The sequence below is a fragment of the Mesocricetus auratus genome, unplaced genomic scaffold, assembly GCF_017639785.1.
Source record: "Mesocricetus auratus isolate SY011 unplaced genomic scaffold, BCM_Maur_2.0 Super-Scaffold_100691, whole genome shotgun sequence".
NCBI lineage: Eukaryota > Metazoa > Chordata > Mammalia > Rodentia > Cricetidae > Mesocricetus > Mesocricetus auratus.
The window spans coordinates 12,160,932-12,176,863 of record NW_024429267.1 but is presented as its reverse complement, the minus strand read 5'-3'; the positions used below and the strand labels follow the sequence as shown (position 1 = coordinate 12,176,863).

Here is a 15,932-nt window from a genome sequence, read left to right as displayed (position 1 = left end):
ACAAATGTTTTCAAAGTTTTAGCTTGGGTTTCCCTTCCTTTAGTGGATTTATTTGTTCCTCTGCCATTCTTTCTACTTGCTGTCCTTTTTATGCTCTCAAGGAGGCAAGCAATGGTCTTCAGTTTTCCAGGAAGGAAGCTGCAAAGTTACCAGCCAGAGAGAAGAACAAAGGTTCGTTGGTTCTTCTCATCCAGGCTGGTGTGAGTCAGTAAGCACCATGGCTTTAAAACTAGTAGGCATTTTCCATGTGAACAGGGGGAGAGCCGGCAAGCTCCCATCGTGGCTGCCTCCCACAAGCTGTGCAGAAGCTGCGGCAGCAGATGGCAGCCAGGCGCAGCTTGGTTTGTTTAGAGACCTACATACGGAGCAGCATGTGTTTTGTTTTGTTTTTCCCTTTAATTACTCAAAGCCACAGAGATGAGTTTCAAAGATGATGTGATATAGCCAAGGAAGAAACATCTAAAAAGACAAATGTTGCATTAGAGTGAGCTCCAGCTCTACAGCGAGGCTCTGGGCCAGCCAGGCCCTGTGTTATGTGGGACACAATGGAGGTATTCAATATTACAAGACAAGCCTGAGTCACTTTTTATTTTAATTATTCTTTATATGTATGTGTATGCCTGCTTATCTGTATGTACACCATGTGCCTGTGGTGTTCAAGGCCAGAAAAGGGCAGCAGATTCCTGAAACTAGAGTTCAGGCAGTTGTGAGTCCCAATACGGGTGTTGGGAACCAAACATGGTTCCTCTGTAAGAGCAGCAAATGCTGTAACCACTGATACATCTCCCCAGCCTTTTTAAAGATGTTGTTAGTGCCTTTTACATGTAGCTACAATGCTGGGACTATAGAAATAAAATCAGTGAGAAATAAGCAAGGGAATAGTTTCAGTACCTGCAGCAAATGGTATGCTAAACCTTTAGCAGGATACTCCAGAAGCCCTGAAGAAAAGGTACCAAATCCAGCCATGTCAGCTGTGAGGACTAGGGACAATACCAGGAAGGAAGGCAAGCCTTACTGAGTACCCAGGTGGAGTCTGGGCACCATGAGCAGGTGCTAATTAGGTAACTGGGGACTGGAGGCAGAAAACTCCATGTCCAGGGAGAAACAGAAGCAGTGTTCTTGAAGCCCCGGTAGAGGATGTGTGGCAGGGGAGGGGGCTGCTTGCCACAGAGTTTACACTTCATGAGATGGATTATTGTTTCTTCAAACGTCAGCAGCAGAGTGTCATAGAATATTTGCATTGATACAAGGACCCCATAGTTTGCAAGCTAAGTTGTTTCTGCTTAGGTTGGATAATTCCCAGTGGGACTAATAATGTACAGCCCTCCATTCATCCTTTGTTTCTTCAAGGTGTAGACTTTGTTGGTTCTCCCCAAGAGCAGAATTCATGGGCAAGTTATGTCTTATATTGGTCTTTTGGGATGTTTCCAGAAGACTTTGACTTGGAGGCATATCTGAACTCAACATTCAGGAGGCAGACGAGGAAGGGTTGAGAGTTTCAGCCCAGCCTGGGCACACATGCAGCAAGATCCTGTCTCCACAACAGTTCAGTTTAAAATTGTTTGCTCCTAAAATAAATATGGAGAATAATTACATGTGTTTTGAATCAACAGGAGGCAGAAAATTCTGAACAAATGGGCAATATTCATTGTGGCTGGAGAGATGGCTCAGTGGTTAAGAGCACTGCCTGCCCTTCTAGAGGACCCAGGTTCAATTCCCAGCACCCACATAGTGGCTCACAACCATCTGTAACACCAGCTCCAGGGGATCTGATACCTTTTTCTGGGCTCCGAAGGCACCAGTCACACAAGTGGTGCAGAGACATAATACATGCAGACAAAATACCCCCCTCATGTGCAGACAAAACACCCCCCATAAAAGCTAAAGGACAAGATAAAAAGTTACAAAAACATTCACATAATCTTTAGGTGTCTTTTTCTAATACCAGTTTTGGGCGAGAATCCCCTGAGAACTGTGTCTCTTGATGCTTGACCCGCAGCCCTGTAAGAGCAAGAAGCATGGAAATGAAAAAAAAAAAGAAACATACAAAAGGGAACTGATGATATTTCGATATTCCATATGTTTTTAAATACACAGGAATTAGAAAATAAAAGAAGATTACAAAAACAGGCTGCCACAAGTCAAAGTGCCACAGAAGTCCGCCTGAACCGAGCCCTGGAAGAAGCAGAAAAGTATAAAGCGGAGCTGAGTAAGCTAAGGCAAAGTAACAAGGTATGCAGACCTGAGTAGCTGCAGTAGTGCTCCCCCTTGGGGTCCCCTCCCTCTGCAAGCATTGGAAACCATGCTTATTGGCTCATTCCAGGGTTGGGTGGTGGAGGGGAGTGGGGCTCACACGCTGTGGTGCCCACATGGAGGGGTTAGTTGCCTCCTTCCGCCTTTTATGTGTAGTTGGGGCATCTAACTTAGGTGGTAGAGCTTACATGTTAAGTCTTTACTCACTGAGCCATCTCACCAGCCCAGAAAACAACCTCACCAACCATTTTGAAATTAAAATCTCTTCTGTGCTGACTGGTGGTGGCTCATACCTCTAACCCCGGCCACCCAGGGGGCAGAGGCAGGTAGATCTCTGAGTGCAAGTTCCAGGACATCCAGAGCTACACAGAGAAACCTTGTCTCAAAAACCAATTTTCTCGTGTCACGATGAATTCTCTTTTCAGAAAAAAAATTAATAATAGGTACATTTTCCACTAGTTAGGATTTTCCACTAGTTAGGATTTTGTTTTGGCTGTTATAATTGGGTGACTGCACAACTCTTTGGAGGATTCCTTCATTTCTTCACATAATCTTTAGAGGGTTAAGCAATGAAAAATAAGCATCCTTTGTATGTCACCTGCTGTCTTCTTCTCTGAACTCCAGGCTATGCTATGTACATGGAGGGGTTGTATTATAGGGCCACAGTTCTGAGCCCTGCGCATGGGGAGGAGGTTGTGAAGTACAGACCACTGGGCCCTGGCCTTGGAGCTCATCTCCTCAGCAGGGCAGAGTGAGGCCTGAAAATCATTCTCGCTATTGATGGTGACACCTGTTGCAGATGGGTAAATACTCTTACATCTCTATTGTCAGTGTAGTATCAGTCACTGCCTTGACATCTGTTGAGTGAATGGAGGCAGATATTGATGGGAGAACCCTTCACATGTTCTGTAAAATTCGTTCTGCATCAGCCTGATGGAATTGCTTCTTTATGACAACATTTAGTACCTTAACAATGACTTCAGAGCCACCTTATTTCATAACCAATGGTACATTCAGGATTTTCTCAGTAATACTGGCTGGAAACAGACATGATTAGCAGAAGCCAGCACATGATCCCTTAACTACAGCATTTTAATGAATTCACCTTAGCTGAATGGCCAGCTGTTGCATGTTTAAAGGCCAACAGTAATGACCTAACTGAAATAAGTCATCTTCATGTATCAACACTCAGTGTGTTGTTAAGACTTAGAAAGTAAAAAGAAGAATAACTGTGCATCAGGATTTGCTGTTCTGGTTGTTGATCTGATCTCTGATTTGCCACACAGATTAGGAAAATAGAAAGGAAAACTATTTTCTCGGCAACAAGTGACTTTCACTCTATCCAACAATATTGAAAATTCAAGTAACGAAGAATTGGTAGCCAGTAGTGGTGCACACGCTTTTAATCCCAGCACTCAGGAGGCAGAGGCAGGTGGATTTCTGTGAGTTCAAGGCCAGCCTGATCTACAAAGTGAGTTTCCAGGACAGCCAGGACTACACAGAGAAATTCTGTCTAGGAAAACTAAAAAACTTAACCAAAAGAAAAAAAAAAGGCATGGTATGTGGACACCTCCATAAACTACCAGTGTTACAAAAACGTGGATGTGTGCAAAGTTGACTCAAATTATTTCATAGTTTCAAAAGCTATTTTAGTGAGACATCATGTCAAAAAAAAGAGAGAGAGAAAGAAACTTGCTTCCTTATGACTCATATTTTTGACTTGTTACTTATTTGTATATTTTTAGGCCTTGCCTCTGGGTTATGTTTAGGCTCCACAGTAGTTTTGTTTTTCTTAGCATCTAATCTGTGTGTAACTTTTCTTTGGTTCCCATTTAATCCTTTGTGTCTTCTTATTCCTTGTAGACATATGACTAGGTAGTTAACTTTCTGGTCTGTATGTTTAAAACATGACAAGAAAATAGTAAGGTTTACATAAATATAACAAGATTCTCTCGTAGTCATCAGAAAGATAAAAATCTGTTCTTAAAGTAATAAACTATTCTCTCTACAGAGGCTAGGAAACAAAAAAAATTGGCTTTAAAGTAAAATTAACCTTTTGAACTGAAGTCAGTCACCCTAACCAGATATAGAGGTATAGAAATCTTGGTTTTGGTGTGAGAATGTGGTGTATGTGTTGTGTTGTATGTACATGTGTGCATACGTGCATATTCCCACATTTATGTTTATGTGTATTGAAGGCCAAAGGTTGACATGGGTGTCTTCCTTAATCACTCCACCTTGTTTGCTGAGGTCTCACATTTAACCCAAACAGCTTGCTCCTAGATTGCACATAGGCAACATCACTTACATGGGTGCTAGGCATCCAAAATCTGGTCCTGATATTTATCCAATGACCCATTATCTAGTCTTCTCTGTTTTCTACTCTCTTTGGAACCTTAGCTGTTCCTAAACGTTTCGTAGATGTCTCCCAAGCCTGGCACAGTTGTCACTTGTGGAACCTGCTGAAGACCTCTGCTTAGAAACAGTGTTTTTGTTTTTGTTTTTTGGTTTTTCGAGACAGGATTTCTTTGTATTGTTTTGCGGGCTGTCCTTGAACTCACTCTATAGACCAGTCTGGCCTCGAACTCACAGAGATCCACCTGCCTCTGCCTCCCGAGTGCTGGGATTAAAGACGTGTGTCTCCACCGCCAGACTAGAAACAGTGCATTTTGATGAGATGGTTATTTGAAATGTGTAATCAACATCCATGAAACTTCATTTAGAAGTGATAATTTCTAATTCCTTTTAAATTCATTTAGAAATATTTATGAGGTCCTGTTAGATACTGTACCACCCAGAGGTTTATGGGAGGTTGTAGATAGATGGAGTTAAGAATCAAATGTAGCCTTGCATTCATGTACCCAAATAGATTGAGTGCACAAGTTAGATGCTAATCTGTCAGGCAGAACTAATCACACACTTGAATTAGTCCACGAGACAGATGTTGTGGAGGGTACATGGTGTTCTGAGCTGGTAGCCAGACCATGGCATTTGTTTTCTAATTGTAATCTAAGCTAATATTGAAATAATCAGTAGCAGTTGGGTTCCAAGGAAAAGTTTATGAACAGAAGGAATCGTGTGTAGAAATGGCTGTGTGTGTGTGTGTTCAGGTGACTGAGGAAGCCAGAGGAGTGCTGGAGCTGGAGTTAAAACCACAAGCTGTTGTGAGCTCCCTGATGTCAGTGCTGGGAACTGGATCCCTTGCAAGAGCAATTAGTTTGTGCACTCTTACCTACATAGCCATACCGCCAGCTCCAGGGCTTTTTTACTTAAAAGTTTTTTTTTTCTTCTTAAACTAGGTGCCGCCATTACTAAAATAAGGAAGACTTGAGTAGGTTCCGGGAAGGACAGTTGTACATGCCGGTAGGCAAAATAGTGAAGATAAGGCCAAGGGGTTGCAAATTTGTGGGTTTAGGAAGAAACTGAATTATTTTAAGACATTGTAATATTGAAGTTATTCTGAGGACTCTGAGATGGGGTATCAAGACGTAAGAGTCTGCAGAGAGCAGATGAGTAAGAGGGAGAGAAGCAAGGGTGTGGCGGAGACCGCTGCTGGTGAGTGTTGATAGTCTCGGAACCGAGCATCACCTTAGAAAGGTTTCTGTACGGTGGTGAGGAGGCTGAGCTCTGTCTGAGATTGAAAATGAGTGAGAGGAGGAAATGGAGTGAATGCATGTCAAGTGTAGACCTTGAGGGAAATACAAAGTTGACTTAATTTAAATATAGTAAGGTCAAGATTGTACATATATATTGGGTCTTGGCTCTTAGACATTCCCATGACCACAGCTCAGTTCCCATATAGAGCATTCTCGCTGCTCAGAAAGATCCTGTGTCCTGTCTATGCTCTTCCCAGAGGTACAACTGCACTGGCTTCCTTTCCTGAGTTAAACATAAGCGAACTCACTGCATGGACAATTGGGACTGGATGTTTGCACTGTGCAAGGAACCAGGACTGACTATGCTGGGCTTTTCCCTCCTCCCATCTTATCAATGAGTTATCAGTTACTCTTGTCAGTCTGTTTGCTGTTTCCCTGACACCTCCCTTCACTTCTGCTTTCTTGTTTGGGTTTTAATTTGCTATGTGTCCTAGCTGAAGTTGAGCCTTAGACCATTGAGTTTAGACTGCATTTTCTAAAGCCTTTAAAGCTACATGTGTCCTTAAAGTGGCATTCTACATATGTCTGACAATTTTGACCTGCTTTTTTGTTTGTTTGTTTGTTTGTTATGTTATGTTTTGTTTTTCAAGACAAGGTTTCTCTGTGTAACAGCCCTGGCTGCCTCTGTCCTGAAACTCTGTTTGTAGACCAGGCTGGCCTGGAACTCACAAGAAACCCATCAGCGTCTGCCTCCTGAGTGCTGGGATTAAAGGTGTGCAGCACCATACCCAACAATTTTTGGTCTTTTTTAAAGTATATGTGTTTTTTCATAATATGAAAACATATCTAGTGTATACTAAGCCTATACATGCTTGTTGTAAAATGTAGCTGAGTTTTGGCAGTTACAGCTTGGGATTGAGGCCTGAGTCACCATGTTCAGGCAATGTGTTCTTTCTTAGTAGTACACAAAATGATGCTTCCCCATGGCATTCTCATGAGAATATATTTTCACGTGTATCATAGTCTACACATAGTCCCCTTCCTACTGCCTTCCCTCTTTCTCCTCCTCTTACTGTTCCCCTTCTTCCCCTCAGGCAGCTTCCCCTTTTTCTTTAATGCCATATAGATGTATCTGAAAATTTAGAGTCTGCATAGAGAAAACAAGCAGTGATATCTGGATCTGGCTTGTTTCACTTAGTACGATGGACTCCAGTTGTACCCATTTTCCTGCACAACATGATCTCATTCTTCTGTACCATATCCCCACACTTCCTTTATCCACTGTCTGTCTGTTGGCGGGTCTCTCTGGAGGTTCCGTAACTTGGCTGTTGTGATCCATTCTGCATTAACATGCTGACTTAGATTCCGTCTATATACACCCAGGGTGGTACATCTGGGTCACTTGGTAATTGTGTTTTGATACGTTAGAACCCGCATACTGCCTTCCCAGTTTACGTTCCCACCAGCTGGTGAAAAGGCCTCCTCTTTCCGCACGGCCGCACCAGCGCTTGTCTTGGTGATGGCTCTTCAGGCTGGGGCAAGATGGAGTCCCAGAGCAGTTTTCATCTGCATTTCCCAGTTGACTAAAGATGATGAATACTTTTTCTTAGATTTATTGCATTTGTATTTCTTCATTTGAGATTTGTCTATTCAGTTAATTTGTCCAGTTTATTAAATGATAGGATTTGAAGTTTTAAGCTTTTGAGTTCTTTATAGATTTTAGATATTTTTCAGACCTCAGATGGCAAGATCTATGGAAAAATTAAAGTTACTTTTTTATGTATGTTTTTCTGCATATATATATATATATATATATATATATATATATATATATATTGTATACAGGTGCCCATGGAGGCCAGAGAAGGGTGTCAGATCCCCTGGGCCTGGTGTTACAGGTGGTTGTGGGCTTATCAGCTGGGAACTGAGCCCAATGGAGCAAGAGCAGCAAGACTTCTTAACCAGCTGGGTGGTGGTGGCGCACGCCTTTAATCCCAGCACTCAGGAGGCAGAGGCAGGCGATCACTGTGAGTTTGAGGCCAGGCTGGACGGATAGCCTCCAAAACAATACAGAGAAACCCTGTCTCGTAAAACAAAACAAAACAAACAAACAAACAAACAAAAAGACTTCTTAACCTCTGAGCCATCCCTCCAGCTCCATTTCCAGTTATTTAAAAGCATTTCTTTAAGTGACATCTAATCTGCTCTTTTTATCTTCTTCCTTCTCTGTGTTGGTTTCAATTTCGTTTGTTTTCTTTTGCTAATTTTTCTACATGGATATGGAAACTGCTGCATTGAAACCTCTCCTTCTGTCTAATGCAAAAATTTAACCTGGGAAGTTTACTGTATGTATTCTGTTGGTTAATTCCAACAAATTTTTATTTTGATTATTTTTAAAATTTTCATCATTCTATTTAAAAATACCAATTTTCCTTCTGTTTTCTCCCTGAACCCATACATTATTTAGAAGTTTGCCACTATATCTCCACACATTAAGATTTTGCCCCAGACTCCTTTCTTAGGGATTTCAAGTTAATCCCATCATGGACAGGATATATGTGATCTGTTTGGATCTTTATAGATTTGTGCAGGCTTGTATTATGATCCTGAATGTGACTGAAGATGGCAGATGACCCATGCGCCTCTGCCTTTGTTGGATAGAATAGTCCTCAAGTGTCAGCCTTGTCAAGTTACTTGACGGTTGTTGATGTGTTTGGCAGCTTCACGTATTTTCTGTGTATTTCTATCAACGAGTAAAAGAGGGGTGTAAATGAAATGGGATCTGTCTATTTCCTCTTCAGCTTTATCCACATCTGCATCCTGTTTGTCAGAGCTGCTACTAGACAGAACTAGGATTCAGCATTGTGTGTCTTCCTGATGAATTGGCCCCTTGGAAAATGACTGTCTTATTCCTGGCTGTAGCCTGTGCCCTCATATAACCTTGGTATCAAAGCAGCTTGATAACTGTCACTGTTACCCCTGCCATTCCTCCTGTCCTTTTCCTGCTTCACTGCTTCATGTCTTGTAGACAGCAAAGCAGAGCTTGCCTTTCTACGATTCAGTCTAGCAATCTCTTTTTAACTGGAAGTGTTTATACTACATTTGATATTATTTCTAATATGGACGGCTACCATATTCCTTTTCCCAGCTCTTTTGTACTTCTTTGTGTGCACGTGCAGCTTTGTTTTTCAAGACAGGGTTTCTCTGTGTAGCTTTGTAGATCAGGCTGTCCTCGAACTCACAGAGATCAGCCTGCCTCTGACTCCCGAGTGCTGGGATCAAAGGTGTGCGCCATCACCTGGCTACACATCGTTAATTACATTCAGATAACACAGATAACCTATGAACTTTTTAAGCAGTTATCTTACCCTCTTTGCTACTGAATTAATTTTTTATGGTAAAGCACACATAAAATGTACCTTCTTAAACTTTTTATTTATTTGTTGTTGGTTTTTGAGATAGGGTTTCTCTGTGTGTAGCACACTGCACTCGTGTGTGTGTGTGTGTGTGTGTGTGTGTGTATGTGTGTGTAATTAGAACAGATACAGAGATACAGATGCACTGTTATAATTATAAATATATTAAGATTTGATGTCAGGAAGCATTATTATTGCATGTATTCATTCACTCATTCATTTTGATGCTGTTGTAAATGGAACTGTTTTCTTAGTTCTTTTCCTGAGATGCTCACTGTTAGTATGTTTGTAGAAGCAACCCTTTTTGTAGACTGCAGCTTTGCTGAATGCATTTCTTGGTCATCATGATTTTCGTATAAATCCTTAGGGATTTCCACATCTGGGATCTTGTCATCTAGGAGGAATCTTCTTCCTCTCTAGTGTGGATGTCAATTGTTCTGTTCCAGTTGCTTGGGCTACAAGTTCCAGTGCTGTGTGCAACAGAAGTGACAAAAGCTAATGCCTTTTTTTTTTTTTTTTTTGGTTTTACGAGACAGGGTTTCTCTGTATTGTTTTGGAGGCTGTTGGTCCAGCCTGGCCTCGAACTCACAGAGATCCGCCTGCCTCTGCCTCCCGAGTGCTGGGGCCACCACCACAGCCCAGCAAAAGCTAATGCCTTTATCTTGGTCCTGACCAACAGCAAAAGCTTTCTGTCCACTCAGTGTGTGAGCTGTGGCCTTTCATGTGTGGCATTTAGTACTGGGAGTAGTTTTCTTTTTTGTAATACTTATTTTTCTAATGAAAAAATACTGACTCTTGTCAAATACTCCAGTATCATTAGAGGTAATAATCATGTGGTATTTCTCCTTTATTCTGTGAATGTGGAATATTAGCATATTAACATTGGGGTTTTTTGTGTTGAACCATCCTTCTGTGCTGGCAATAGATTTCACTTGGTTATCATTTCTGATCCTCTTACTGTACTATCAAGTTTGTTTTGCATCACATTTCATCAGTGATATGAATCTGAGGTTTTCTTGTAATGCCTTCAGTACTTTGGTTTGAGTAACGTTTCCCAGAGAATGGCATTAGATGTTGTTGTGATTTTGGTATAGCTTGATTTTGTTCTCCATTGGCTTGAGTATTATTTCTAGAAGCTGGGTCCCACACTGGTGATGTCAGGAGGAGGTATGGAATATCTAAGAGGTGTGACCCAGGAGGTGCTTAGGTCAGAAGATACTGTGAGACCATAGTGTCTGTCTGGTTTTTTCTTGAGCACATCCCTGCCTCTGTTGTGGACGAGGCCCTCACCAGAGTTAAGCTGTTGCTGGGTCCATGTCCTTGAGTCTGCAGAACTGTGAGCTAAATAAACCACTTTTGGGGGCTGGAGAGATGATCCAGCAGTTTAGAGTACCTGTTGCTCTTGCACGGGATCTGTTTTCCAACACCCATATGATGGTTCACAACTATTCATAACTCCAGTTCCAGGGAATATGACACCCTCTTCTGGCCTCCACGTGCATCAGGCATACATAGTGCATATGCAGACACATAAGCATTTGAATATTTTTATTAAAAAATAAAAGTTACATTTTATGACATTATTTCTCCCTTCCCTTTCCTCCCTGCAAGTCCTCTTACATATCCCTTCTTACTCTTTGAAATTCATGGCCTCTTTTCAGCAACTGTTGCTACATACATACATACACACGCACACATATACATTCCTAGACATGCTCAGTCTGTACAATGTTACTTGTAGGTATGTTTTCAGGACCAGACTGGCTATTTGGTATTGGATAACTAATGGGTATAAAACATATTTTAAACTAAAAACAAAACAACTTTTCTCTACCAAGTTACCCAGCCTCAAGAATTTTGTTGTTGTAACACAATACTAATGCAAACGTATTCATTTTAAAATTTGGGTATTTGTGAGTGAATGGTGTCAATTATTTAAGGATGTGGTAGAATTCACCTGGTTCCCTACATTGCTGGAAGTTTGATTACTGATACAACTAAATCTCTGAAATTTTTATTTATTAAATTTTGGTGAATTGAGATTATAGGGATTAATTTCATCTAGATCACACAATGTTTTATTCATACAATCCTTTTTTTTTTCTATAAAGTCGGCTGCAATGGCCCCTCTCTGGTTTCTGGTTTTAGTCATTTCAGTTTTCCCTCTTTTTTTTCCTGGTGTACCTAAAGGTTTGTTAATAGTCACAAGGAATAAACTGTTTTTAATTTTGGTTTATCTGTTCTATTAATTCACTTATCTATGCTCTCAAATTTATCATTTCCATTTCTTCCAGCTCCATTTGCTTTCCCCACTGCTGTGAAGGGTTAGGTTGATTTGGGAACACCCTGCATATGAATGTCGTATTCTTTCCTATATGTGTTGGTGCTTAGACAGATTTTCTAATATTCTTTGAAAATTGGGTAGCTTGAATTTAACATATTTGGGGTTTTTAAAAATTATTTATGTATTTTGTATATATGAGTGCTCTGTGTGCATGCCAGAATGAGCCACCATGTGGTTGCCAGGAACTGAACTCACGACCTCAGGAAGAGCAGCCAGTGCTCTTAAATCTCTGAACCTATGTTAGGTTTTTGACTGTCTCCAAAAGCTTATGTGGAAGGCTTGCTTGGTCCTGTGTCTGCACTACTGGGAGGTGGTAAAACCTTTAGGAGATGGATCCTGGTGGAAGGACAAGGGCCGTTGGGGGTGTGCATTTGAAGGGAATATTGGGAACTGAGCTCCCTGTTTTTGCTTTCTAGACTTTGTCCAGCGTTGTCCTCTGCTGTGTGCCTTCACCTTCACACACTGCTCCACAGGCCTAAGGCCGCTGGGCCCAGTGAATGTGGCTGAAACTGCTGAAGCCGAGCAAGGCCAGCCTCCCTCGAGCAGCCCAGGCATTGTGCCAGTGCCAGGGAGCGGACTCAGTACATGCTTTGCTCAAACTCCATTTCTAGCTTCAGTCCAGTCACAGAAGTCTTCTTGAACTTGTCAAGATCCATGGTTACCATGATTTGTTCTGGAAAACGAGCTGGTTGCATTTGAGAAAACTGTGTTCTTTTATTGAGAGGAGTGTCTTTGTTTCAATTCATTTGCAGCCCATTTCCTTATTGATCTGTCTAGTGACTATGCCTGACTAAAAGATACTGAAGTTTCTTTTACTGTAGTGACCTCTGCCTTTGAATCTGTTCATGTTTGCTTCTTAGGCTTGGGCATGCTTATGCTTGATGCACATGTAATTGTCACAGCATGGAGAATGCACCCTTTCTTGCTTCATAATTCTTCTGGGGAATGGCTCCACAGACCTCAGACAAAAATAGGCAAATTACTTTTGTCTTCTATTTCTGTGCATTATCTTCTTCCACCCACTGTATATGTCTTTGGGCTAAAATCAGTTACCTAAAAGCAGGATATAGATGGATCCTGTTCTACTTTAGTCCACCTTTTCCAACTTGTGTATTTTTAGTTTTTCAGCCCCTGTAGCTAATTACTGCCAAGGACAGGCTTCTTACTGACATTTTGCTGTTTTCTGTATGCCTTCTTTTTGTTTCACATCCTTTAACTAGTTTGTTTCTCAATTATGTTCTATAAGTGATTTTGTCATTGGTATGTTTTATGGTCTAGCTGTAAAGTTAAAGGGATCTGTTTTTAGGGCTGGAGAGATGGCTCACAGGTTAAGAGCACTGACTGCTCTTCCAGAGGTCCTGAGTTCAATTCCCAGCAACTGCATGGTGGCTCACAACCATCTATAATGAGACCTGGTGTCCTCTTCTGGCCAGCAGGGATACATGTAGAACACTGTATACAAAATAAATAAATGAATCTTAAAAAAAAAAGAAAGAGGAATCTGTTTTAAGCAGTAAATTAACCTTGCCATTTGCAAACTACACTCTTACAGTTCTGCTTCCCCCTCGATGTCACCCTTCACTTAGATGTACAATAGATTCATTCATCTGTGGTACTGTGGATTGTACCCATGGACTCTTCCTGTTTGAGGGTGGCTTTTGCTTGAGGGGTAACTGTTGCTGGGTCCTAACAGCTCCCTCTGGGGAGGGGTGAGAAGGCACAGAATCAATGACACAGGCTCTGGGAGGCAGATGAACAGCAAACTGCTTTATTTAGCAACAGGTGCGGGAGCATCTCATATACCCTTCCAGCAGCCAGATACTCTGATCCCTTGACATCGCATGGCTGCTTCTCATGGGCTAGGCACCATCAGGATCTCTGGCAGCACCAGGCAGACTCCAGGTTGGCTCCTCTTGGCCTGGTAAGCCTTAACTTCCTACAGGTAACTCTCTTGCTGCTTCTTTGGTTTCTAGAGTTCACCTAGAGTGACTGTCTATGCTTGCTGTTTCAGTGCTAGAATGTGGGCCTGGAGCTTCCTTGTTGGCCATACTGAGAACATGATGCTTAGATTTCTTTAGGAAGAGGGCTCTCTTTAAAGTTATTTATATTCACCACACTGTTTGCGCCTGTCCCTTGTTTTCTCCTTTTTAAAAAAATGTGTGTGTAGAATCCTAGCTCCTTCTGGCTTCTTACTCCCTTTGTGAAAGCCTTTCTTCAGTACTGTAAGTACAGATCTTCCTGGACCCTAGTAACTTCTGCTGAGCTGTCTTTACAGAGATGATAGGTTTGCTGCCCTTGCCATTGCTGTGGATGAGTTCCCTGCTCAGCTCTTTGGAACAAGTCTTTCACAGGCTCCTGGAACTCTCACCTGTGACGTGACATGATACTCATCTGTCAGTGGTTAAGGGAAATGTGTTGCAGATCTTGAGGCTCTTCTTGAACTTCCTGCCTGGAAGTCGTCTGCAGTGTCTCGTCAGTTCTGGTCTCTGTTTTCAGCTCTGTAGGGCTCCACTGTAAACCCATACATTGGAAAGTCCTGTCGGAAAGCTAGTTTAATATGTAGCTCTTGCCTCAAAAGGTCATACCACATAGAGATTCTGTTACTAAAAATTCTTATGTATTTAAGTTCTGTCACGTTTAGGTTTCTTAGAATTGAAAGTTATTTTTTTAAAATACATTTTGAAAATGTTTTAAATAAGGGAGCTGTGGTTAACTTTTTTAGTAAAGAACAAGCATATATTTCAACTAATTTTTTTCTTTTATAGGATATTGCAAATGAAGATCACCAAAAGATTGAAGTGTTAAAATCAGAAAACAAGAAGCTAGAAAGACAAAGAGGAGAATTAATGACAGGGTTCAAGAAACAATTGAAATTAATTGACATTTTGAAAAGGCAGAAGGTGAGTCTAACAACAGACACTATATCAGATATGCTACTGTTAAGTTTAGGGTTTTACTTTGTTTGGAATCTTTTTTTTTTTTTTTTTTTTGGTTTTTACGAGGCAGGGTTTCTCTGTATTGTTTTGGAGGCTGTCGGTCCAGCCCGGCCTCGAACTCACAGAGATCCGCCTGCCTCTGCCTCCCGAGTGCTGGGATTAAAGGCGTGCGCCACCACCGCCCGGCTTGTTTGGAATCTTACACATAAAATTGTACCTAAAGATGCACTATATACATGTAAAGTCACACGCATAATACACAGCTTCACTGGTTTAAAAATATATACTTGAATATATTAAATTTTAAAAATATAAAATATAGTCCTTCCCCACCCATTTTAGTGGATTATTTTCCTCATTTTAATATATTTCCCTCTTTAAACTTTGAACAGTAATTCCAAAGCACACTGTACCTTTTTTGAAATGTGACAAAAGACGATTCATACTGTTCTCTCACTTTCTTGTTTCAAAGGTCAGGTATAATAATACTGAGTTATTCTTTTAATAGTAGTTTGGTTTTGAGTGTACTACCCATTTAAAATGTTACATTTGCATCATGTTTGATGGCACACACCTTTTATTTGTTTTGTTTTTTGAGACAGGGTTTCTCTGTGTAGCTTTGTAGACCAGGCTAGCCTCAAACTCAGAGATCTGCCTGCTTCTGCCTTCCAAATGCTGGGATTAAAGGAGTTCAAGGCCAGCCTGGTCTACAAAGTGAGTTCCAGAACAGACAGAGCTGTTAAAAAGAGAAATCCTGTCTCGAAAAACTAAACCAAAACAAAACAATAACAAATATACTTGCATAATTAGAATATGTGTTCCAACAATGGGACTTATTTATCGATAGCATATAAACACAAACGTAATTTTTCTGTTGTGTGACTTTCTTTGAATCAGACAATATTGATTTTTTTTAAAAAACAGATGCATATTGAAGCTGCCAAGATGCTGTCTTTCAGTGAGGAGGAGTTTATGAAGGCTCTTGAGTGGGGCAGTTCATGAGTGAGCAATTTTAATCTGATGCTTATAATAGTTTATTCAACATCAAATTGTAGTGCTTTACTGTTCATGAAAGTAATTGTGAAATAAAAAGTTCTGGTAAAAACCTGCTGAAATAAACAATGTTTGGGAGGACACTCTAAGACAAAGCCAGACTGCAACACTGGCCTTACTCCTTTTTCTTTAATAGTTGTAACATAAAGCAGCAACATTTTGACTTTTCTTTTTTTACAACCTACCAGACACGGCAGAGGACAGCAAGATAGCAGGCAAGACTCCAGAGGTTCACCACCTCAGCTACTGAGGTCTGTCTGTCTCCCAAGGCTGCTGCTTTCAAACAGCAGTGAAGCATGCTGGAACCCACATCTGTCTTGTGGGGGCCCAGTGT

The 15,932-nt window shown here is 41.1% G+C and overlaps 1 protein-coding gene across 5 annotated transcripts in view; it reads left to right on the top strand.

The window, feature by feature from the left end:
• The window catches only part of Tex9 (testis expressed 9), a 75,493-nt gene extending 59,843 nt beyond the window's left edge, over nucleotides 1-15,650 (top strand). For 4 of the 5 annotated variants that reach the window (XM_040739907.1, XM_040739908.1, XM_040739909.1 and 1 more), the window contains 3 exons: nucleotides 2,098-2,232; nucleotides 14,375-14,509; nucleotides 15,470-15,650. In XM_040739907.1, coding sequence (XP_040595841.1) covers nucleotides 2,098-2,232; nucleotides 14,375-14,509; nucleotides 15,470-15,547 — 348 coding nt within the window. In that variant the 3' untranslated portion in view covers nucleotides 15,548-15,650. Of the gene's footprint in view, nucleotides 1-2,097; nucleotides 2,233-5,552; nucleotides 5,617-14,374; nucleotides 14,510-15,469 lie in introns of those variants that run through there. The other variant, XM_040739910.1, reaches the window with a different exon arrangement.
• The last annotated feature ends 282 nt before the right edge of the window (nucleotides 15,651-15,932 follow it).